Raw genomic sequence first — 26,068 nt, 5'->3', positions numbered from 1 at the left:
CAAGTTGTATACACTAGTTATATAGCCAAAATATAGAACTAAGCCATACAGTCAGGTCATACTAGACAAGTTGTATACACTAGTAATATAACCAAAACTATAGAGCTAAGCCATACAGTCAGGTCACAGGCAATATAGCCAAACCTGTAGTCATGTGTATTGCCTGAAAGGTTCTGCTGCAATATCTTGCACTTCACACTGCACGATACAGAGACCTAACGTGTTTGACAGTGACTGACAATAATTGTGCACTCTGATCCGATTTTCCTATATACTAATGTAAATATTACTCAGACTGGGCAGTTGCAGGCATTTTGCAACCTTGGATACAAGAGAGACAAGTGTTTGCCACTGATATGGCAATATCCCCCACCTCTAAAGAATGGAATATCTATATTTACTACTTTTTATTTTTGGGTCACATACAAGATGCCTGAAATGACTGGTGTCTGCATAATCACCCGATGTAGGCTGTCAACATACTTGAAAACATTGGGTGCAATGTTTTATGAGATATCGACTTTAAAAAGCGGTCAAAGTATTGTGGTGACCTGGAAGATAAGGTCAAGGTCACCCAAATAAACTGGTGTTTGTGTAATACCCCAATGTAACTGTCACCAAATTTAAAGACATTGGGTACAACAGTCCATGAAATATCGCGTTAACAAGAGTTAAAAGCGTGCAAAGTGGCATGGTGACCTTGAAGATAAGGTCAAGGTCACCAAAATAAACTGGTGTCTGTGTAATCCCCCAATGTAGGCTGTCACCAAATTTGTAGACACTGGGAGCAACAGTGCATGAGATATCACGCTAAGAAGAGTTTGAAAGTGGTCAAAGTGTCGTGGTGACCTTGAAAATAAGGTCAAGGTCACCAAAATAAACAGGTGTCTGTGTATTCCCCCAATGTAGGCTGTGACCAAATTTGAAGACATTGGGTACAACATTTCATGAGATATCGCGTTAACAAGAGTTTGAAAAGTGGTCAAAGTGTCGTGGTGACCTTGAAAATATGGTCAAGGTCACCCAAATCGACTGGTGTCTGCATAATCTCCCAATGTAGGCTGTCACCAAATTTGAAGACAATGGGTACAACAGTTCATCAGATATCGCGTTAACAAGAATCGGGACGTACGTACGGACGCCGCTGAATACATAGTCCCACGTACCGGCGGGGGACAATAACAATGTGAGAGTGAGTGAGTGAGTATGGTTTTACGCTGCTGATATTCCAGCAAAATCACGGCAGGGGACACCAGAAATGGGCTTCACATATTGTGCCCATGTGGGGAATCAAACCCGGGTCTTCGGCGTGACGAGTGAACGCTTTTACCCGTGTATGAAATGAGACTGTCTAGATTTCTGACGGACGGTCTAAATTTACAGCTTGCCAGCCCGATTGTCTGGTAACAATTTTAGATGTTCCATACATCTGAGTAAATTCACCATATTTGGTCTAGTTAAATCCCTTTTGGGCTGGTAACATTTTGAAGTTACCAGCCCTGATGTCTGGCTGGATTTTTGGCTTATTTCATACACTGCTTTTACCACGAGGATACTCCACAACCCCTCAAAATATGAAAAAAAAACCACCTTTTTATTTCTGCTATTTTGAAACTAAATATCATTTGTGAATGAATTTCTTTATAGCATTTAGGTTAAATGACACAAATAATTAAGACACCTATAGTTTTTTTTAACCAAACACCAGAACACATTGAAAAAAGAATTGCAATAATATTGTTCGAAAAGTGTTTTCCCCTAAAGGTACACTGACGGTCTGAACGTGTATGCATATTGGCCTATGAGCATCACAAACTATATCGTCAGTGAGTGAGTTCATGTATTAAGCCACACAAGCAGCTTTCCAGTAGCAATATGACAAAGAATTCATTGTCAGCTTTTTGAACAACATGTAAAACAGCTGCCTATCTTGACCTGTATTTTTCAGTACAGGTGCTTGACTGCTTCCGCAGTTTATGAGCAAATAGAATTTTGTTTGTGTACATAAATCAGTGCACCTTTGCACCACAAGATGAAGATAGATAATTGGAGTACAGCATCATGAATGGTTAACCTCTTTTAGAAGTTGGTATAAAGTTGCTTGATAACACTGCAATAAACAAGTTGTCAATCCATAACACTTGTTCCTCTTCAATATGAAATCTACTAGCTAACGGCAAACAAGATAAAGATGGTGTGTCCATATATACAGGGATGAGAATGGGTATGAGTGAAGAAAGAGGACAATGAGCTGGGGGTCTTGGGGACCGTAGGTGCCCATAGCAACCATGCCAGATCCAATGACCACGGAATTTTGCGGATCCGCGAAAAAATTCTCATCCCTGTATATAACTTAACAACATTTGAAGAATGACAGTAACTGGTATAAAGATTTAACCTAAGTTACATTGTTGTTTAACAATAGTTGGCGTTATTTCTCGTTTTTGCAACATTTATATATCATTCACATTGTACATTCATCATGACATGTTTACTCTTCCTTCCATTGTATCCCGGAGCGGTATTCATATAAGCTTATGCTTGTTTACCAATCCGGTTCCTTTCTTTGGAAATAAATATGTTTAAATCAGTTACACTATCAAGTAAAACCCTTCCAGTGACTGTAACTGTTAGATAGATACGGTACATATTCCCACATTCTGTGGATGCCATGCTGATCACGGGGGAGCGAGGGGGGCATGTATGTGAATGTTACTCACTTATTAATGACAAGGACAATTACTTCACAATGACCTTCACCTTGGAATAGTAACTGATGAGTTATTGTCAGGCATGGCTCCGTGAAAGGGGATATCCCCCCTGAAGTCATGGAATGCTACAGTACATGATGGAAAATAACCATTGTTTAATTTAAATGTCGACAAGATCTGTGTGATCGAACTTGTCATTGTGAAAACTTTGCTTCAAACAGCTCTTGCAGATACCAGGGTCATTGGAGTAGCCTAGTGGTTAAATCGTTCGCTCGTCTCGCCGAAGAACCAGATTCAATTCCCCACATAGGTACAATGTGTGAAGCCCATTTCTGGTGCCCCTCGTTGTGATATTGCTAGAATATTTCTAAAAGCGGCGTAAAACTAAACTCACTCACTCCTCTTGCAGATACGACTTCTATGGGACATTTCCCTACATGGACATTTCCCCAGACACCTGTTGATGTGTAAAGCACTACACTGGTAATCTGTCCAGCCTTGACCTACAGCACAAAGACAATTATATACGTGATCAATATGTTCTTTTATATATAAACCTATGAAGGTCTGGGTTAGAATTGATCTCCAGTAACCCATGCTTGTCATAAGAGGCGATTCATGGGATCGGATGGTCAGGCTTGCTGATTTGGTTGACACACATGTCATCGTATCTCAGTTGTGTAGATTGATGCTTATGCTGTTGATCACTGGTTTGTCTGGTCCAGACATTAAACTAAACTCACTCACTGTTATTTTACGGATCCACTGACTGAAAAAAACATGCAAGAAGACGTAAAATTCGCTGTTAAGAGTTTATATTAATAATTAAGCCTGAAAAACTCTTTTAGATACGAAATATATCACAAATTGTTACCCCTTCATAAGATGACTCACCATGACTGCATGTTTATTAAATATTTAGGATCTTGGAAATCAAAACATTGAATATTAATATTTTTCACACCTACTCAACATCATGCTTACACTAAAGACAAAAAATAAATTTGGTTCTTCTTTTCAACCACCAATTTCAAGTTTTGAAAGAAAAAAAATCCATAAACAGGGTAATATAAAAGGCCTTACATCACTCCAGCATATAGAGTAAGTGGACATATTTGCTGAATGCTGACACATGTAACAGTCACCTGATAAGAAAGTCCTTAAATTCCTTACAGGTTGGGATACTGAAGAGTAGGTCCCAGGAGAAACTTCTTTTGATGCAGTCTGAAGAACAGGTTTTGGGAACACCAGAGTGGTTTTGTCATGCACGACTAACAGACAACGAAGATGAGACATCTTTGTTTAAACATGACCCCAGAGAGTGATTTGGTTTGCTTGTTCAATTTTAATGCCACACTCAGCAATATTCTAGCAGCTACATGGCGGCAGTCTGAAACATATGTGGACCAGACAGTTCAATGATCAGCATCATGAGCATCATTCTATGCAATTCGGATACAATGACATGTGTTGACCAAGTCAGTGAGCCCGACCACCCGATCCTGCTAGTCGCCTCTTACGACAATCATGGGTTGCTGAAGACCAATTCTGATCCCGTGATAGCTACACTGAATAACCAGTTGTCGGTCATGAAACAGACACTGTTCTGGAAAAACATAATAAAAAACCAAGCTATTATCAATGTCAATTTGAAATCAAATCTGTAATCATCAGATTCTGGTGCAACTAAGGGACTGAACTCTGCAACAATTTAAACCACAGCAATTCCAGTGCCCCGGACCTAATTCCCCAATGCCCTGACCTAATTCCCCAGCACCCCGACCTGATTCTCCAGCACCCCTGACCTAATTCCCCAGTGCCCCTTACCTAACCCTGACACAAAAATAAGTCTGGAATGCCAACACTTGCCTGAGGCTAGTTTATTCAAGAAGATTTGAAAGTTGTGACAAATCCAGGGAATCCTTGACATAGGTCAGTGTTTTGTGACTGGTACAAGGTGACCAGTGCCAATAGTAAATGTAAATTCATCATCATCATCATCATCATCATCATCATCATCTTCTCATGTTGTGTGCATTACATGTTGTTCTGTGGTTGAATGTCTACCAGCTACCAACTCTGACATTCTTGCATCCTCTAACCCTCCAGCCATACTGGACTTCCCCAGTTTATTTATAGACACATTTCCCACCTCTAATTTCTCTAAAAATAGCCTTTGACACCTGGAAGGCAGATGCCACCTGTTTTCTGATTGGCCCTTTGGTTACTTTTCACCTGCATTCTGCATGAACACCTAATACTAGTAATAGTAACAATAATGTATCCATTTATATAGCGGCAAACTCCACACCAGGTTTGCCTAAGGTGAGACTACATGTATCACATGTGCTTCGTTGTGGGGCAGGACTGAAGTCTCAGAAACTCTCAGAAGTCAAGCTGCCAAACACGGTCACCCATCCAAGGACTCTCCACTTCCAACGTTGCTTAACTTCACCTGATTTGTGACCTGAGCACGAGAGGACCACACGCCACGCTATAGAGGAATGACTCATTAAAGGTGAGAAATATTTCAATATTCATATCTTTTTCCATCCCTAACAGAAAAGAAATACTTACAGATAGAGTATCTCAGCTATTCAGAAAACCATTTAATTAAAGTATTTTGTAAAGCACTCCGTCTAAATATTTGCTAGTTTAACATTTTGTTATATTGTAATAGCTGTCTCCAGCACCTGTTGCAATGTACCTATTATACATACATAATTCTCAGTGCTTTTTGGCATTGAACGGATTATGAACACCTATGAAGACAGGTCTCTTGTTTACAGTATCCATTACATCAACTAACTCAGAACAAAAATCATCATCATCATCATCATCTAAACTTGCCCGTCTGATGACCAGCAGCCCCTTGGCTGGACATATACATCATCACCATCATCATCATCATAAACACTTGCCCATCTGATGACCAGCAGCCCGTTTGGCCCATTGGCTGGACATATACATCATCATCATCATCATCTATCATCTGAACCAGCTTGGACCCATCATCATCATCATCATCTAAACTTGCCCATCTGATGACCAGCAGCCCCTTGGCTGGACATATACATCATCATCATCATCATCATCTAAACTTGCCCATCTGTTGACCAGCAGCCCGTTGGCTGGACATATCATCATCATCATCATCATCATCATCTAAACTTGCCCATCTGTTGACCAGCAGCCCGTTGGCTGGACATATACATCATCATCATCATCATCTAAACTTGCCCATCTGTTGACCAGCAGCCCGTTGGCTGGACATATACATCATCACCATCATCATCTAAACTTGCCCATCTGTTGACCAGCAGCCCCTTGGCTGGACATATACATCATCATCATCATCATCTAAACTTGCCCATCTGTTGACCAGCAGCCCCTTGGCTGGACATATACATCATCATCATCATCATCTAAACTTGCCCATCTGTTGACCAGCAGCCCCTTGGCTGGACATATACATCATAAACATCATCATCATCATCATCTAAACTTGCCCATCTGATGACCAGCAGCCCGTTGGCTGGACATATACATCATCATCATCATCATCATCTAAACTTGCCCATCTGATGACCAGCAGCCCGTTGGCTGGACATATAAATCATCATCATCATCATCATCTAAACTTGCCCATCTGATGACCAGCAGCCCCTTGGCTGGACATATACATCATCACCATCATCATCATCTAAACTTGCCCATCTGATGACCAGCAGCCCTTGGCTGGACATATACATCATCATCATCATCATCATCTAAACTTGCCCATCTGATGACCAGCAGCCCCTTGGCTGGACATATACATCATCATCATCATCATCATCTAAACTTGCCCATCTGATGACCAGCAGCCCCTTGGCTGGACATATACATCATCATCATCATCATCATCTAAACTTGCCCATCTGATGACCAGCAGCCCCTTGTTGGCTGGACATATACATCATCATCATCATCATCTACATCATCTAAACTTGCCCATCTGATGACCAGCAGCCCCTTGACTGGACATATACATCATCATCATCATCATCTTCATCATCTAAACTTGCCCATCTGTTGACCAGCAGCCCCTTGGCTGGACATATACATCATCATCATCATCACTCGCCCAGTGTGATGACCAGGGCTCCAGATAATTTTTCAACATCAGGAGTACGTACTCCTTATTTGTTCAATATAGGAGTACTTGAAAACCTTAAGACTACATTTAGAGTACTGAATGGAAATTAATGGAGTATCAGTAATCTTGTGTTTCGTTTCATGTATGCACCGCAACATTGATTCTTGTGTAAATAGGTCAATGAACAATAAAACAAGACTTTTTCAGATAAATACGTTTGTAAACGATTCTAAGACCGTACACAATCGCTGTGGTGCGTATTTGCTACGTTTTCTAAATTATTTCCTACCGTATCGTGCATATTTTTTATCCGTACATACGCCGATACGGCCCTTATCTGGAGCCCTGGATGACCATCTGGACAAATACATTGTATAGTTTTCTAGGACTGCACAGTATTACTGGTATACCGGTATATCGCAATATGCTTTTCAAACGATACGTATTGCAATAGAACCGGTATATTGGATAAAGAACATATACACATGGAAACAAATAAGGGAACACATGAAAGTACAGGTGCTCCTTTATTTCCAGATTTTCACCCACAGTGATATCTATACCTGGTAAAGAAACCTGGAAAAGTATAAAGAAACACTTGTACTTTCATGTGTTCCTTTAATGAGTATATATGAAGTTGTTTTGTGATTATCTTTCTAGTTATCCTTGTGGAACTAGAATCCCTGACTCTCCAGCCTAACTCTGAGATTGCTGTTATCAGAACAATAACACATATGTTTAGGGGCTTAGAATGTAGAAAATAGGACTGACATGTACAGTTAGTGGCATCTACTGTCAAACGCTGCCAATATATCGCAATACGTATCGCAATACGGGTACCTGAATCGCAATATCGCAATACAATTTATTTGCCAATACACAGCCCTATAGTTTTCCATCGTTCCCAAGTAGGAATATAACTTATCAGGACAACATCTGTCACAACAATTACCAAGAATGCATGTAAAAATCTTCAGTGATATGATACAATTTCAGTTAAACTTTAATAAATGCATGCAACATGAACATCATCCTTAATTAACATTCAGTTGAACTCTTCAGGTATCCAATCTAAAATATGAAAGTGTCACCCAGTTAATCTGTGGCTAACGTTACAATGAAACAAGTACGTACTCCATATTTTTTCACTACAGTAGTACTGGAAAACCTTAAGAGTACATTTAGAGTACTGAGTGGAATTTAATGGCGTATCAGTAATCTTGTGTTTCGTTTCATATATGCACCACAACATTGCTAGTCTTGTGGAAACAGGTCAATAAACAATAAACCAATATTTTCTTCAGATAAATACGTCTGTAAATGATTCTAAGACCATACACTTTTGCTGTGGTGCGTACCTGCTACCTTTTCTAAATTATTTGCTATCGTATCATGCATATTTTGTATCCGTACATACGCCGATACGGCCCTTATCTGTAGCCCTGTTCAGTAGGAAACTTCCATGATTATTTGTCATAAAACATGCTTCCTCCGCGTCCCATTTCATAGTCATCTTTCCACTCACAATCAAACAGCTAGAGTAAGTGAGTGAGTTGGTAAAACGTCGCTTCTAGCAATGTTCCAGCAATATCATGGCAGGGGATACCAGAAATGGGCTTCCCACATTGTACCCATGTGGGGAGTGGAACCCTGGTCTTTGGAGTGACGAGCAAATGCTTTAACCACTTGGCTACCCAACCGCCCCGAACAAACAGCGACAGGATTTCTTTATTCTTGTGGTCTGTGTACAATTGTTTTATTCATACCATCTCCTAATACTTGTAGCAGTATCACTTAATGCTTTCTGAACTTGAATATCCTTTTACGTCCTTCTAAATCTATGTTATATAACAGGAGAAAATGTTCAGGAACTAGATCCTGAAGAAGAAAATCAGGCGAAGGTGGCACTTCTCTGGAAGATGAATTCATTAGATGAATAGTCATTACCATTATCCCTGTTATCTGACATCCAGCACCTGTCAATTGAGCATAATCTGTATAACCCAACACCAAGACACCTCAATCTGAGCGTGGGTCATTACAATCATATAATGTACAGTAATCTATCTGGGGCCTAGTTTATCGGGAATGCATTGTTTGGAACTACTTTCTTAGCTCTCACAGAAGCAGGGTCATCAATGACATCCAATATGATTACTAAGTCTCTATTGTGGTGCTGCCCAGTCAGCAGAAAGTAACAGAAAATCAATATCCAGACTGCCAATAGAGCCTTCATCATGACCACTGGTATATTTCTGTCCACATCCAGACCTTAATGAACTTCATATTGGTCACCTCTCACTCAATTAATTTGAGTGTTATTGAAATTATGGACACACTCTGTGAAAATGATATTAATATTTAGGGAAATCCGAGAATGTATTTTCACAACTGTTTATACTAAAATAATTACTGGCCACATTGTTACAATGACGGCACCATCCAAAACATAATTAAATGTGAGCACAGCACTATCCCTAGCTTTGATCACCTGATTATCACCCTGACTGTAACTTGTTTTGAGGATAGTAGCACCCTAACTGTAACTTGTGAAGACAGTTAACGTATCGCCACCTGCCAATCAAACACATGACCTGACCAATGACAAACGTCAAATTATTCAATCCGTATCGCTCTGCAATCAGCTGACAGCCGACCACCATTTTGTCCAACATCAGCTGTCTGGCGGCCTTTTCAAAAGCAAATCAACGTTTACTGTCAACTTTTTGATCATGGTGAAAAGGTGTAGCTGGGGTACTTGCAACTCGGACATGCGGTACCCGGAACGACTTGCTGGTAGTATCACCTTTATTCCATTCCCCAAGCCTGCCAGAAATTTTGACAAATGTCAACAATGGATACGTTTGTGTTGTTGCCCCAAATATCAACTGAACATGGACATACTTCATGACCACAGCCGAGGAAAACATTTCTCCGTATGTACAAAGGTATGGAAACTAAAGTGTAAGGTAATAACATCTTAACGAATGTTGTAGTTTATGTACATTTAGAAATCTTTTACTTGGTAGATTTTCAGTGCTTGTTAGTTCATATAAATAAACTCGTATTCCAGCCAAGGCCTACATCGAGCAGACCTTGGTATAGTGCAAAGTCGTCTAGTTAAGTGCTTGTTAATACTTGTTAACAACAACATAACCAGTTGACGCCTATTTTCACTGATTTAGTTATTATTGTTTCGCCGCTAGATATGTTAAGGACAGACAGACGATGTCTGTGTTCTGCTGTGTTGTTTTTCGTCGTTTCTATAGACTAATAATGTGAGTTTATTTACAGCATTTTGTTGATGGAAAACCCTCCAAGACATTTCCCGACCCTGCCTCTGCACTACCTAATGAACAAAATGAAAACCCAAAGACAGTAAGACCACGACCCAAACCACGCTTACCATTTGATGGAGACAGAAAAAGGAAAGTTCTACTTGAAACACACAGGTAAAACATTGTTACCTTATACTTACTGCTCACAAAACATGGCAAAACCATTGAAACATAAAAATCAAGCAAATCCTTGATTGTTTTGAGAGTATCACAGAAAGTACACTTTTTTAACCTTTGAAAATAATAGACAATAACTGTGCAGGATTCAATGTATTGATTACAATCCATCATAAATATTCATACATCAACATGGACATTTGCTGTAACCACTGAGATCAGCAAGTACAGTGGTTCTTTTCAATTTGTTTAAATACAACATTACTTTACATATTTATAGACGTTTAATTATATGGTATGGCCAGACACAGCCATTAGTGCCCTATTCAGAAACTACTTTTTCATACAGATGGCAATACAATTACATGTGAAAACAACAACAATCACTAAACAAGTGGGCACTTAACAAGTGAATCCAGAAAAACAATAATCGCTGAATTGTTATAGCAATAAACACATAGAGAAGTTAATCCAGGCATACATAATCCTGATAGGTTATCAAGAACGGATAGGTAATGGAAAAAGAGGGTAACCATTTAAAGGCTGTAATACATTAGAAGTTCAGGTATAAGATAATTTGGTCTTTCTCTTCTTTTTCAGATGTAATCATGGAAATGATTTTTCTGATTCACCAATTCAGATGGATATGGAATATCCAGAGCCTACAAGTACAACCATGCAGCAGGAATCTGATAATCTTGTCCAACAAAGTGACACCATGGGTAATTTTTTATGAAGTTTGTTTCCTTGCAAAGTATGGTTTGAAGTGATTGACATATGTTTGTGACAGAGTTTCAAGCAGAGTACTGAAGGTATTCCTATCCAGATATATCCGTTCAATGTTAAAGTCTTGTCTGGTGTAGGTTACAAAGTCACAAAATGGTGCCCCAGTTACAAGTAGTTGGCCCTGTACCTGATACCAATGCCTATCACCTCTCTTCAAGTTGTAATATTTGCCTTCTTTTTTTCAAAAGAAACCAGTCATACAGGAGGCTTCATTAATGGTCAAGTCCCTTACAGCATAAGGACACTTAATTTCCACAATACCAGAAACAGAAGTGTCACACACCATAGCATCAGGGGTGGCTCCTATAAATGGAATAGATGGGTTTACAACAAAGCCAGTATCATGAAGATGATTTTGAGGTTTTTTTTATGTACATTTGTTTAGCTATTTTCTCATTAGAACTCCCATAAGTTGTTGGGTCTGAGGAAAATTTCTTTTTGTCAAAGGTGTTTCTGATAAATGTGTCATTGATTTGTTTTTTGCGAGTCATAAGCAGACCAAAGTTTGAAGCAGTAATTCTCCCTTTCCTGGCTTTGTACCACAAGTCAGACTTGCTTTGACATCTCGCATTTTTTCTTCTAAATTATGGGACTCGTCAACTGAAAGTTCTAAATCTGCCCACTGATGTTAAAGCTGCAATTGAATCCAGTTCTGGTAAGCTGTCATCTTTTGGGAATGTGACATCTCCGCACCTGTCCTCCATCTTTGGAGCCACTATTGGTCTAATTAGGGGTGCCTGTATATAGAAGAAGAAGCCTGTTTATTCACCCTTAGTTTTATACAAAGGATGTAATAAGGATGCGTGATTTTCTTAAATCTCAAATTGATTCAAGTATGTTGTGGGTGCTATGTGTTCATTCTTAACTTATTCTTTTGTGTGCAAAGCATTTTTAAACATTATAACAAGTCAGATTGATAAGAAATAAGTCTGTTCCAGGCCTAATTATGAGTTTGGTGCCCTAAACTAGCCAGATCATTTCTTTTCTGTATTATTGCTTGAAACAGCTGTAATTGCTTTTACAGGTCTTCTACCACAGGATATGCTGGCTCTAGCTGCTAGAACAAAACACTTAAATGAAGATATGGCCAAACTGATCCTAGAAAAGGAGGAGCAGTGCAACACCAAAATTAGTGCTAAAAATGTTAAGCATGATATGTATACTTTTTGTAACAATATAGAGAAAACGGATTACAAGTATTATACAGGATTTCCCTATGAACAGTTTCAGAAAATATATAAATTTGTTGTCCCTGACAACACTGACGATGAACCTGTTCAATTTACCAGAACAGTTAGCAGTTTGAAGTGTATGGGTCTTGAAGACCAGCTTTTGCTTGTTCTGATTAAACTTAGACAGAATTTTTATTTTAAACATCTCTCAAAGTTGTTTCTGATATCACCCCAAGATTGCAGTACTGCGTTTTCAAATTGGATAAATTACTTATACATTGTATTACAATTTTAATTATATAATAGCATCACCTGTTGTCATTGAATGTGGCCATCACAGGTCTCCTTTTCCTATTAAGATTTCCAGGCCTGGCAATAATTATCTGTGACACTGCTTCAGATTCAATCTTTGGTCCCCTTGGTTTATCCCACTGCTGAGGCCTGCTAGTGGAAGAGGGCTGTGAAGGAATGGCTTGATACCCTGATATCTTCCAGCCTTCAAGTATCAGGACAAGTGCAAGTACATGGGAACACTTTCCACTTGCACTGAACTGTAATAATGTGTATAAATTTATTACAGTACAGAATTGTGATGGACACCGGGGATATATTTGACATTTCAGATATATAACTGAGAAGAAAGTACATTTACATGGTTTTATTCCCGCTATGTATAATACCAGATATTACATTTACCTCTTACATTTATTTAAGAATCTGTTTCTTACAAGATGTTAGAAATGTAACGTAATTAATACGGAATAACATGAGTTTCATTGTCAACAAATGAAACGGCCGGCGCATAGTCGTGTTACTGTGATTTCATATCTATATGCCGCTTATAAACCCCAACAGATTTACGCCATAAATTGGAAAGGCACCCGAAGTTATTACGTGTACTACTCACCCACATTTTCAGCTACAATGGGCGTCAGTGAACGATTTGTGTATTCTGTTAAGGGATAAGTTGATTATATGAGGAGCTTCGGTTTTCCGTTGACTTCTTTAAATCTTCCCGCAAATCGACACGATATTATCAGGCAATAAATGAAAAGTAACAGAATGCAGATAAGAGGCCGAACTGAAAGCCACACCACGTTGTTTTTGCCGCAAAGTTGGTTCATAAGGCAAATATTTCGGGCCAATGTCATCGAGAATATCTCGAAATGATATCACAACTGCCATTTTGACAGTTGGTTTTGACAGATATGTTGTCGGACCTTTTGAGAGTTGTCTCCCTTACTTTTGGGGGAGTGGTTAACTCGCCACTGGCGATCCGTTAATTACACCATGACTACAATTTATGAAGACAGAACTCCTGTATCTGTAACTAGTTGTGAGGTCATTAACACCCTGACTGTAAACACAGTAGTACCCTGACAATAACTTGTGAGGACAGTAACACCCCTGACTATCACTAGTTGTGAGGACATTAACACCCTGACTGTAAACACAGTAGTACCCTGACAATAACTTGTGAGGACAGTAACAGCCCTGACTACCACTAGTTGTGAGGACATTAACACACCCTGACTGACTGTAAACACAGTAGTACCCTGACAATAACTTTGTGAGGACAGTAACACCCTGACTACCACTGACTACCACACAGTAGTTGTAACTTGTGAGGACAGTAACACCCTGACTGACTTGTGAGGAACACCCTGACTGTAAACACAGTAGTACCCTGACAATAACTTGTGAGGACAGTAACACCCCTGACTACCACTAGTTGTGAGGACAGTAACACCCTGACTGTAAACACAGTAGTACCCTGACAATAACTTGTGAGGACAGTAACACCCCTGACTACCACTAGTTGTGAGGACAGTAACACCCTGACTGTAAACACAGTAGTACCCTGACAATAACTTGTGAGGACAGTAACACCCCTGACTACCACTAGTTATGAGGACAGTAGCACCCAGACTTCAACTAGTTGTAGGACAGTAGCATCATGACTATAACTAGTTTTGAGGACAGTAGCACCCTGATTATAACATGTTATGAGGACAGTAGCACCCAGATTAAACTAGTTGTAGGACAGTAGCATCATGACTATAACTAGTTGTGAGGACAGTAGCACCCTGATTACTGCAGTACTGCAGCACTCAGAGTACATACAACTAATCATAATGACATTGAGTTACACCAACACTGACAAAAGATTAACCTCAGCCTTTAATTCTTTCAACTTGTATTGCCCATTCTGACTACCTTTAACACACTGGGAATTGAGCGAACAAGCATTCAGCTTACCAACAAAACATGTTTGAACAAAAGCTACCAATGTGCATGTTGTGAAATTCCATGATTCACACTCAGTGTTTATAGACCAGTACTGTTATGATAGACTTGATCGCCTGTTTGACACTGTAGTAGACACTGCCCTTCTAAAACCATGTCATGTTTATGTAACAAGTTATGTTTAAAGTCTAGTTACATTGGACCATAATGAGATAGTGAGTGAATATTATTTTATGCTTCAGTGAAAAATTTACATCACAGCTGTCTGTAAATACACAGGTGTGTACAGGCAAACCAGTGGTTGATAGAGTGAACACAGCACTGACTGACTGACTGAGTTTGGTTTTATGTCGCTTTTAGCAATATTCCAGCAACATCACGGCGGGGGACACCAGAAATAGGCTTCACACAATGTACCCATGTGGGGATTCGAACCCGGGTCTTCGGCGTGACGAGCCAACGCTTTAACCACTAGGCTACCCCACCGCCCCAGTGAACACAGCAAAGGTCAGAGACATGAGGATTGGATGAGAGTTACAATCGGCCACGTCAGACATTTCAACCATCCAATACCCACTTGTCATCTTCTATCTACTGGGGACCTAGCTTTTCTCGTTACTTCAGTCTACAGTGAGTGAGTGAGTGAGAGAGTATGGTTTAACGCCGATTTTAGCAATTTTCCAGCAATGGGCTTCACACATTTTACCCATGTGGGGAATCAAACCCGTGTCTTCGATGTGGCGAGCGAACGCTTAACCACTAGACCACCCCCAAGCCCCACCTCAGTCTACCTCAGATGGAGGGGCAGTGGGGGACTCACTCACTACTTTACTGGCAAACAAGGATAAGTTGAGCAACAACCTGACAATTGACCCATATTAGCATGTATGAGTGCCGCCCACTGGCGCTTGCCATTGTTAGCGAAGGGGACCCAGGTTGTCCGCGATCAGAGTCTTGTGAGCAAGGCGTATGCAGCTACCCGCGGAATCAATTTCATCGTCATGCAATGCACGTGCACTAGCCTATATCTGCTCTACCTTTCACAAACCAAATGGGTTTGCTCATTGCCGTGCACCGCCTACTTCTCGTAAACGCGTTCTCTGTGTCGGTCCGACTGATCCTTGTGTGCCAGTAGTTGGCTTGTGGTACTACCCTCATGCTCGCATTATTTGAAACGCTCCCCAGTGAGCCGACACCCTTAACCTGAGGAAATCTAGTCCTGCTTCACTAGGGCTTTGGTATTGCAGAAATAATGTGGTTCAAGGACTGTGAGATATACATTTCACATTAGCTTTCATCTCACAGAAAGTGTGTGATGTTGATAATGACCAGAATTGCAAACAATAGCCCATCTCAGGTCAATTTCAGGTCGGACAAGAGAAGTACAACGTCTGCCTGCTGATACATGTCTCAATGTGTACAAAAAAAACCCTAAAACTAATTAACCAACATTCCAGTTTGGAGGGGGACGGGGTAGCCTAGTGGTTAAAGCATTCGCTCGTCATGATGAAGACCCTGGTTTGATTCCCCACATGGGTGCATTTCTGATGTTCCCTGCCGTGATATTGCTGGAATATTGTTAAAAGCAGCATAAAACCATACTCACTCACTCACGCAAATTTGGACGTATCAGACGACAGAAAAGAGGCATTAAATGTGAGACATAACTTTTCAATTTTTTAAAACTGAATTCTCAAGCAGCCAGTTTTGTGGCATGAGGGAAGGTTATTTACAGTTAGCAACTCCGCTATGACTTGCATTTCTAAACATTTTAGGCTGAAATAGTCAAGTCATGATGACGACTCTCACTGCAAGGTGAAACACACATGAACTGCACCACCCCTGCAGACGGAATGTTCTATTGATTAGAACACTTAAGCCATGATCACAGAAACCATCTGGGACGTGTTTGCAAGAATCAATGATCCTCAGTGAGATGATCCCTGCGAGCAGGAGTCAGGACTGGATACCTGTGGTCACGCTTGCTGACTTGGTTCATCAATTTCATCATACTCCAAACACATAAGCTCATGACTATCTCATACTGATTATTTATAGATCACTGTCATATAGCTGAGCTGACTCCAGCTAAACAAAACACTTCCTGCACTGGGGTTTTCCTAAATGGAAAGGAACCAGCTCACGACTGGCCTTATAGTCCGGTCAGCCAAAGAATAAAAATAGGGCAACCTCAAACAATTTGCAAAAGAAAAAACTTCAACTGTTTGAGAAAAGAATTATATCTGAAGTATATATCTTTGGTCGGTTCATAAGTTGGATCAAACCAACCCTGAGGTTTTGTTTGAAAAGGTGTTGGTTTTGATCCTACACAGTGAGACTGTCGTAGCATGTATCCATCACCTGCTGCAGGTACTCCGGCTTATGTATTCCTGTCAGTATAACAATGCCATAACACTGTCATTACATGTATCAGAATGATGTCCGTAATAAGACCTGTACGAGGCCAGAATACTGAGGCCAATCTGCCATGGTATATAACTACTCCATACTCCGCAACACATGACTGACCATAATGAACTGCATCAGAACTCTAAATCATACGACAGGAAATCTGGTAAACATTTAAAACCACTGAAAACTACAAATAGCCTTGAATGTTGTATAGTCACCAGTCTCTTGTAAACAACACCTACAACAAATGATGAGGGGTCCAGACTCACAAGTGATCGTTCACATTGGGTATTGGTTTATGTTGGGTCCAGTCTATTGAATATTATGTATATTTTACTCCATGGGTCAAGTCTATTAAATATTCTGTATATTTTACTCCATGGGTCCAGTCTATTGAATATTCCGTATATTTTACTCCATGGGTCAAGTCTATTAAATATTCTGTATATTTTACTCCATGGGTCCAGTCTATTGAATATTCTGTATGTTTACTCCACGGGGTTAAGTCTATTAAATATTTTGTATATTTACTCCATGGGTCCAGTCTATTGAATATTCTGCATAAATTATTCCATGGGTCCAGTCTATTAAATATTCTGTATGTTTACTCCATGGGTCCAGTCTATTGAATATTATGTATATTCTACTCCACGGGTCCAGTCTATTAAATATTTTGTATATTTACTCCATGGGTCCAGTCTATTGAATATTCTGCATAAATTATTCCATGGGTCCAGTCTATTAAATATTCTGCATGTTTACTCCATGGGTCCAGTCTATTGAATATTCTGTATGTTTACTCCACGGGTCCAGTCTATTAAATATTTTGTATATTTACTCCATGGGTCCAGTCTATTGAATATTATGTATATTTTACTCCATGGGTCCAGTCTATTGAATATTATGTATATTTTACTCTATGGGTCCAGTCTATTAAATATTCTGTATATTTACTCCATGGGTCCAGTCTATTGAATATTATGTATATTTTACTCCATCGGGTCCAGTCTATTAAATATTTTGTATATTTACTCCATGGGTCCAGTCTATTGAATATTATGTATATTTTACTCCATGGGTCCAGTCTATTGAATATTCTGTATGTTTATTCCATGGGTCAAGTTTATTTGGGTTTCTATATAGTTTTGGATCCCTACAACTGACAAACATATATTAACAGTACAATCGATTGATACTAAGTATGACCCAGTGATGGAAGTTACATAGGGTCCAAATAGCAAATTCATGATTCTATGTAATTCATTCTTCATGAAAGATGGCAGACATATCAAATGTTATTTTCTGGTGGTGTCGAACATCAGTTAACTCTGATTTAAGTAGGTTCCTTCAACACAACAATGTTCGATCATCTGTGCTATTCAAGATTTTTCGCATGACCATAGTTAATTGGTCATGTAAATGACATGAGCAGGTAATCACTGAAAACATGATAATAATGCATGTATGAAGGTGTGGGGTTACTTGAGGAGATGAATTACCGGTAGCATTTAATCAGGAATTATTGTCCCCAACAGCTTGCTGTGCACAGATGTTGTTGAAGGTAGAACAAAGCTGACTGACTGACTGACTGAGTTTAGTTTTACGCCGCTTTTAGCAATATTCCAGCAATAGCACGGCGGGTGATACCAGAAATGGGCTTAACACATTTGCCCATGTGGGGAATCGCAGCTTTAACTTCAGCTTGAGGCTACCCAACGCCACAGCCCCAGAACAAAGCTGAGGTAACACAAACCTGAAAAACCGATTTGATTAGTACACTAATGTCAAATAGGGACTGGTTTTCATATGAACCTCAGGGTTCCATGTATGCAACAAAAAGTCATCTGTGTACAGGCAGGTAAGAGGGGAAAGAGGGAGAGAAAGAGAGATGACATCATCAATTTTGTACACATGTACTGGGGGATGTAATCAATTCTGTACACAAGTGTGGGTGTCTGTGGGGGGGGCACTTACTTTGAACATAAATTTGGGTGAGGGGAGAAGGGGGTCATTCACATTGTACATGCCTCTCCATACAAATCATCATCACCCCCCAACCATAAATTATGAATGGTCCCTAACTTGGGTACGTTCTTGGGGTGGGGTCCTGAGATGGACCTGGGCAACCCCAGGACAACATGGACCCACGATCAATCATGTAACAAGCTGTTAATGAAACTCCAGTGTGACTACTACTTGCTCCAGCTACATGGCGGCGGTCTGTAAAATAATCAAGTCTGGACCAGACAATCCAGTGAACAACAGCATGAGCATTGATCTACACTTGGGATACATCCAACTCTTGAGATGGCACACAGCTTAGGTCAGGCAATAAGGGGTCTTGGTGCCAAGGTAAGACATGACTAATGGGATAGGGTGGTCAGACTCGCTGACTTGGTTGACACATGTCATCGTATCCTAATTGCATAGATCTATGCTCATGCTGTTGATCATGGGATTGTCTGGTCCAGACTGGATTATTTATAGACGGCTGCAGGGGTGGAAATAACCCATTGCCCGACATCCGAGTCCAGTGTTTTTATCTGTCGGGCAAGCAAATTTGTATATCACGCTGTGTCCAGTTGACTTTCCAATGTTAATAATGTTATTTATTTAAAAAATCAACAAGAAAACGGCCGGTATAGTGGAAAAATTATTAGGGCAAGTGATTTTACATGTGCCACTGTACCGGAGTACCCTAGCAATTTTAAAGTTATTTCCACCCCTGCGCTGCCATATAGCTGGAAAATTGCTGAATGCTGCATTAAACAACAACAAACCAGCTTAAAATAGTAGTATATATCATAATGAATTAGACTTCATAAAACGAATTTACTATGTGGATCTCTGTTACAGGTGAGTGGCAATCTATTGCCAGAAGAGGTAACTTATCTCCACCACATTTCACAGAACCCATAACTTCACTTGTACCTAATAATACAAGGAAAACTGTTTCATAACATTTCCCTCATATCCTGTCTTGAATAAAATGCCTGTTATAAGAAACGGCACTGCATTTTAATTAAATTCTGAATTTTTGTGTCTCGTAGCTGTAATGCCGGAGCCAAGACTGCCGAGGGCCGTGTAGTGGCGTGTTCATGGCCTAGGATTATTTTTTTTGTAGGATTATTTTCTACATTTTGTCCGACAAAAGATCGATCGAGTAATCAAACTAATGTTAGACAGAATTAAACAATAAACTGTACGACTTGCAGAATACAAGGTTCATCTTTTGTAATTTCATCAGCACTCATTCTCAGATAAATGTAAAAGAGCAAATGACGAAAGCGTGAAATCCGAGGTCAAGAAACCTGTTTATTCACGACTGTCAAGTAACCACCATGCTTGGGGATTTTACGGGACGCTTTAATCACCCCGCGCCGTGTTCGCACCCATTCGAGTTAGTCCACGTTGATTGAATTAATTAGGGCCAAGCGCTTCAGTTAGTACCGCGGAGTGCACCGTCTTCGTCAGCGACGCTAGGCCGACTCGAGACGGCTATCGTTATGTCTCTGACTGGTTATATAAGGGACCATCTGTTATTTAAGCCACAGTTTCTGCAAGCAGGAAAACCTGCTTTAGCACAAGTACTTTTAGACTGTATTTTTCTTCCAAATATAGTTTGAATTAAAGGAATTAAGAGAAATTAATCATGAATACTATTTTGCAAAGATGTTACAAACAAACTGAAAAATGTAACAGCAATATTGGTACATACACCCTTCACGTTTTTTCTTTCTTAATAATTGACCACTCCAATCTTACTTTAAGGTGACCCCCTCCGTGGTGTAGTGGTTAGAGCGTCCGCCCAGAGCGCGGATGGTCGCGGGTTCGATCCCCAGCCGCATCATACCAAAAGATGTTAAAATATGGTACGTGTTGATCCCTGCCTAGCGCTTGGCATTAATGGGTACAACAAGCACTGGTTGGCTCAGTATAATGTCTCTGAGTGGAATATTAACGCCATACTGTGTCATGGTATCTCAGTGAGCTAGCACTATAAAACCAGCTCAAGTCTGGGCTAGTACAAGCAGCCACGCATACACACACATGCACGTCGTCATATGAGTGAAATATTCTTAAGTATGATGTTAAACCCTATCTCAACTCGCCTACTTTAAGGAATGAGATTGCAGGTAAATAATACTCTCGAGGTGGTATAAGGAACTGTCAGAATAAGAAACTCAGATATTGTAGCAGTCTAGCTGTATGTTGGAAGGGAAACAACATAGGATATATTATAACTTATATTTCAGTGCACACATTCATAATCATAAACATAATTCTTATTCCTAAACTGGATGAGCATTCTTTATTTAGCTTTAAGTCCAAATCTGCAAGATTATCGATAAAGAAACAGCTGAGCTGAGAACATAGATAACCTTTGTATCTAATTCCTTATTTTATCTAGTTCAGTCTGTTGTACTGACAATATGAAGTTGCTATATAGTTTAAGAAAGGAGATTCAAATGGGAATGGCATAGTATAATATACTATTCACACTTTGCTAAGGATCAAATCATTGATTCAACAGAAAACTATGATGTGGGGTCAGATTTGGTTTAAATATCTAAGCTTATTGTAAGCATGGATCCTTGGTTTCAGTATGTCACTGCATCTTGTGGATCCCATACCTGCTATTGACAGGTGTTGTGTACTTGTCAAAGACTCAATCCATGATTTGCAAATTGGTTGAATGGTGCTATGAAAACCATTTTTATGGTTATTCATGTATCAAGACCATAAGGTTTGAATAAAGTGGCTGTTTGCCTAAAGAGGGGTTACCATATTATTATTTATCTAGTTTTAAATGGATACGAGTTCAAATCATAAATCTACGTTTAAGTAATTATAAAGTTGCGAATTTGTGTGATCCTTATCAAAGTGTGAGTAGTATATATAATATACTGTAAACGTATATATTTTCACGGGGTGCAATTTTCACGGAAAGTTCACAAAAGGCCTGTTTGCGCAGGGTTTTTTTCGCGCATTTCAAACACCTGAGTGATGGTATCCATCACAAAGTTTTCACAACCGATAGACATGCAATGATCAAAGCTAGCCGCCATAATTGAATGATGTTTACTAAAACAATCAGAGAGAGGTTATACTGTACTTGTGTCAACATTGTGATTTGTGACTGACGTATCGCTTCGCGTGAACAAACATACAAGAGAAGACCAAAGACGTCAAATTTGTAATTAAACATTGCTAGCTAGGCATTGTCTTATATGCAGGGATTAAGATTACCATGTGTAATTGTCTCGTATACAGCCCCGGAAATAGCAATCAGCTGTGCAGTGCACACGTTCCCCTACCTGTGATTTAGTTAAAATGTACCCAATAATATTCCGAGATGAATTCTGATGCAGTGATCTTAAAAAGATATTATCTGAAAGTATTGTTTTATAATGAAAATATATTGTAGTTTTGTGTCATTGTCATTGCAGGTTGTGCTCTATAAATGTCAAATATATATAATCGCAACTAAGGTTACGCGACAGCTTTTGGGTGTATTGCCAGAGAGTTTTTATGCATTGAACAATTTAACCTGTCACCGATGAGGTTTTGCGCGATCTCGCTATTTCCACTGCAAAAGCAGTTTGTTGACGTGATCGTCCAGCTACACTAATTATGACTTTTGGCGAAAAAAAATATGTATGATGCGCATCCATTTACTGTCAACTACACTTCATGTCGAGACGTGAATAGACGCAATATGTTAGTGATTGCTGTGAATTAAGTACATTGTGTTAAGGAATATTACCTGTAGGCGAACATCTGGACTTCTTGACATTGTTTGATCACGTAATTTACATGGACCGGGAATAATTGCTTTGATGTTGTTATCTGAGAGAATAAACAATTGCATGTTGTTCCTACTTGAGTATATTTCATGACTTCACCATGAATATTTCGCTTGGTATGATTATTGGCGCACAATCTTTTTGCGCTAAAAGTGCGAAAATGAATCCCACGCGAAAATAACTATGATTACAGTAAGTATTAATACTGAAAGTAGTCAACACTTTATCTTCGGCCAAGTTGGAACGTGAAGCGACACGGCCCGTCACCTAACACAGCACCTGCCGAGAACTAGGGACCACAAAAACAGGTGATTAGTTTCACAAAATCCAATGGACAATCCCCAGAGGGTCTTCATAGGGGCTGCATAGCATGTTCACAAAAAGTCTTTCCATGACTATAAACATATTTTGAGAAACAATGGCAAGAGTTCCTGGAATACTGCTGTGTGGGGTTAATCATAAGGCCTAAAATAAAATTGTTGTGGTGCCGACCGAGCCTTGAATTCTGGTGCCGACCCTATGTTTTCAAAGAGGTATGAATAAAATAAGCTTTCAGATACCATTGTTTTTCCCCAGCACAGACAGACATTGGTAATTCTGACAGAGAAAGTCGACATGATGGCCGCAAGTTTGATTGAATTAACAATTACACATTGATAAATTTGTTATTGGTTTGTACTTCACTTCTAAACAAAAATGTAAAAAATAAAATAAAATCCTACCTACCAACCCCACATTTAAAAGAGGTGTAATCGGAACCACAACATATTTTTTATATGGTCTAATGAAACAATTTTTAAGTTATATAATGTCAACATTTTGTTAAGTGACATCATGATGCTATGTTGCTATGAATGTCTCCTGTGCATGGGGACAACATTCTTGGTAAAATCAAATTAACATATCCTGTGATACGAACAGATGGTAGCTTAAACACTTCTGACAGTCTATACAAGATACATCAAGTATTTATGTTTATCTTATCAACTAAAGGAGAGGGCGTCACTTTATTTTTAAATTCTTCGCTTAAATGTTGTTTCAAAAAGTGAGAGACACCACTAAATATCAAATATTCTTTTACTTATTAACCTTAACAGAATCAAATTCTTGGTGTGAATTTAAATATTGACACCACAATTCATTTTCGTTTTTCAGGACCTTTATATAGAGCAGTTTAATTATCAGTTTCACTGCTGGAAACAGACAGTTTCTGCTGAGGTTCGAGGTTGGAATTGGTCTTTAGCAACCTATGCTTGTTGTAAGAGGTGAGTAATGGGATCGCTGACTTGGGAATGTTCTGGAGAAAATTATACTGACAGTTATACAGTGATAACCCTTATTTGATGTAGGGCTGTACGCAATTTTGAACACCATTGTACATTTACATGCATGACTTGAAACCACAGTAAATATGAATGGGTGCAATGCTGAGTCATTCTTTCATCTGCCAAAACAGCATCAGGTTCTGGGAAACATGACATAAGCAGTTTTGTGGAATTCTCTCCAAGCACCTTCTCAATGTGACCACAGAATCTAAATATTCATTTTTGCAGCTAAGTGCCTAACTTTCTTCATGTTACACAACTCTCAAACCATCAACATCAGCAGTGTTAAAACATTAAGTTCAGCACAGAGTATCAATAAAAAAGTAGGGGGTTCAAATAACTTGATAGGCTAAAATGATGTTAGTTTTTTGGCTGTAATAATCCACGTTGTTTCACCCCGAGGTAATTTAGAACTCAACAAGTGAGTGAGTTTGGTTTTACGCTGCCTGTACCAATATTCCAGCAATATAACGGTGGGGACACCAGAAATGGGCTTTACACATTGTATCCATGTGGGCTATCCATCGCCCCAGAAGTCAATAAGTCACACAAGACACTGTTTCGGGTGTGTTATGGGGTAGTGTTAAGATCATCACTCATTAAATACACTACATAAATATTAGCTTTGTGCCACTGCCTCCACGACATTTCAGACAGGTCTCTTTGATGCTTATAAATAAAATATATCATGTTTGACCAATACGGTCAGGTGTCATTTCACAAGACAAGTAATTCAGTGCAAAGAACTTTGTAATAATTGGTGAGGCAAAACAGTTACCATAGAAACATATGAGACCACCAGTTGCATTGTGGTGTGATTGTGAAGGAAAGCTTGAGTACAAGGGGATGATGGTGGATTTCCGAAATATATCATTAACTCGCCGAAATGCACCAATTGTGGAATATACACTTACTCTTATATAATGTCATACTCTTACATAACATATATTTCCATGCCAACGAAAAGATCCGTGACTATCCGATAAAAAGAAAAAATAGCTTATATAAGCGAATCAATAATCATGGAAATATCTAACAGTGGCATATACTGTGGTTTTGTCGGCCTATTTATAACGCAAGTTAAGTCAGGCTAATCCACAATCTCGCCGTATGAGAGCGTGTGAACTCGCGGCATGAATATACCAATACAATGTGCAACCTACCTCCCCCGCTCCGGAAACACAAGTACGGGAACCGCCATACATTTCCAAGTCCAACAGCATACCCGACCGTGGCAAGCAAGAATTCCAGTTTTTTGTTCCAATTTCCACGATCTTCCATACTGTCAGTTGAAATAACTCGATGCTATCTGTGTGGAGAGAACAGCAGTTGTGAGCGCTTCTCAAGCATGCGCACCTTATGAATGGCGTTTGCAAGACCGCTGAATCATGGTTGTATATTTATGCAAATAGTTCCCTGTCTCAAGCCAATCAACAAACGGTTGACATAAAACAGTTCGGCGTGTGCCAAATGATGAGGTGAATTTGCCATATGGGCACGTGCGATTCAATTTGTCATATATTCCAATGGCGGAAACATTAACAAAAATATAAGTACTGTATTTCCCCTAATAAAATACTGGTCCTTATGGTGGAGAGAGAGCTTAATCTATGTACTTAGCGTGACTTTAATGTAACTGAACATGTTACAAAAAAAATGATTCGTGTCTGCCTGTTGTGTCTGATATATTCTTATTTTTTGTATGTTCAGTCAGAGACCGTTCATAATTTATGGCTGGGGGTGGGGGATGGGGAGTGATGAATATTTTATGGAAAAGCATGTACAACGTGAATGACCCCCCCCCAACTTATAATATAAAAAAAATTATGTACAAAGTAAGTGACACCCCTGCAGGGCATGTACAAAATCAATACCCTCCCACCAAGTACATGTGTACAATGTTGATGCCCCCAGCCCCCACCCCCACACACACCTCCCCAGGAACAGAATGGGTGACCCCCCTTGAAATCTTCACCATCCCCTCCTGCCATAAATTATGAACGGTACCCTAGTTG

General features: G+C 39.5%; 1 protein-coding gene and 1 long non-coding RNA gene across 2 annotated transcripts in view; one reads left to right on the top strand and one right to left on the bottom strand.

The window, feature by feature from the left end:
- Positions 1 to 25,504, bottom strand: part of LOC124271458 (sodium- and chloride-dependent GABA transporter ine-like) — a 91,153-nt gene extending 65,649 nt beyond the window's left edge. The window contains exon 1 of the mRNA XM_046706617.1: positions 25,217 to 25,504. Coding sequence (XP_046562573.1) covers positions 25,217 to 25,334 — 118 coding nt within the window. The 5' untranslated portion in view covers positions 25,335 to 25,504. The remainder of the gene's footprint in view (positions 1 to 25,216) is intronic.
- Positions 1,766 to 15,636, top strand: LOC124271459. Its single transcript, XR_006897043.1, has 3 exons — positions 1,766 to 1,775; positions 2,968 to 2,969; positions 15,460 to 15,636. It is a non-coding gene; the product is annotated as an uncharacterized LOC124271459 (long non-coding RNA).
- Positions 25,505 to 26,068: the final 564 nt, after the last annotated feature.

The sequence above is a fragment of the Haliotis rubra genome, unplaced genomic scaffold (genome assembly GCF_003918875.1).
Source record: "Haliotis rubra isolate DU_JTF1 unplaced genomic scaffold, ASM391887v1 Scf160, whole genome shotgun sequence".
In the NCBI taxonomy this organism is placed as follows: Eukaryota; Metazoa; Mollusca; class Gastropoda; order Lepetellida; family Haliotidae; genus Haliotis; species Haliotis rubra.
This window is presented reverse-complemented; position numbering and strand designations above follow the sequence as displayed.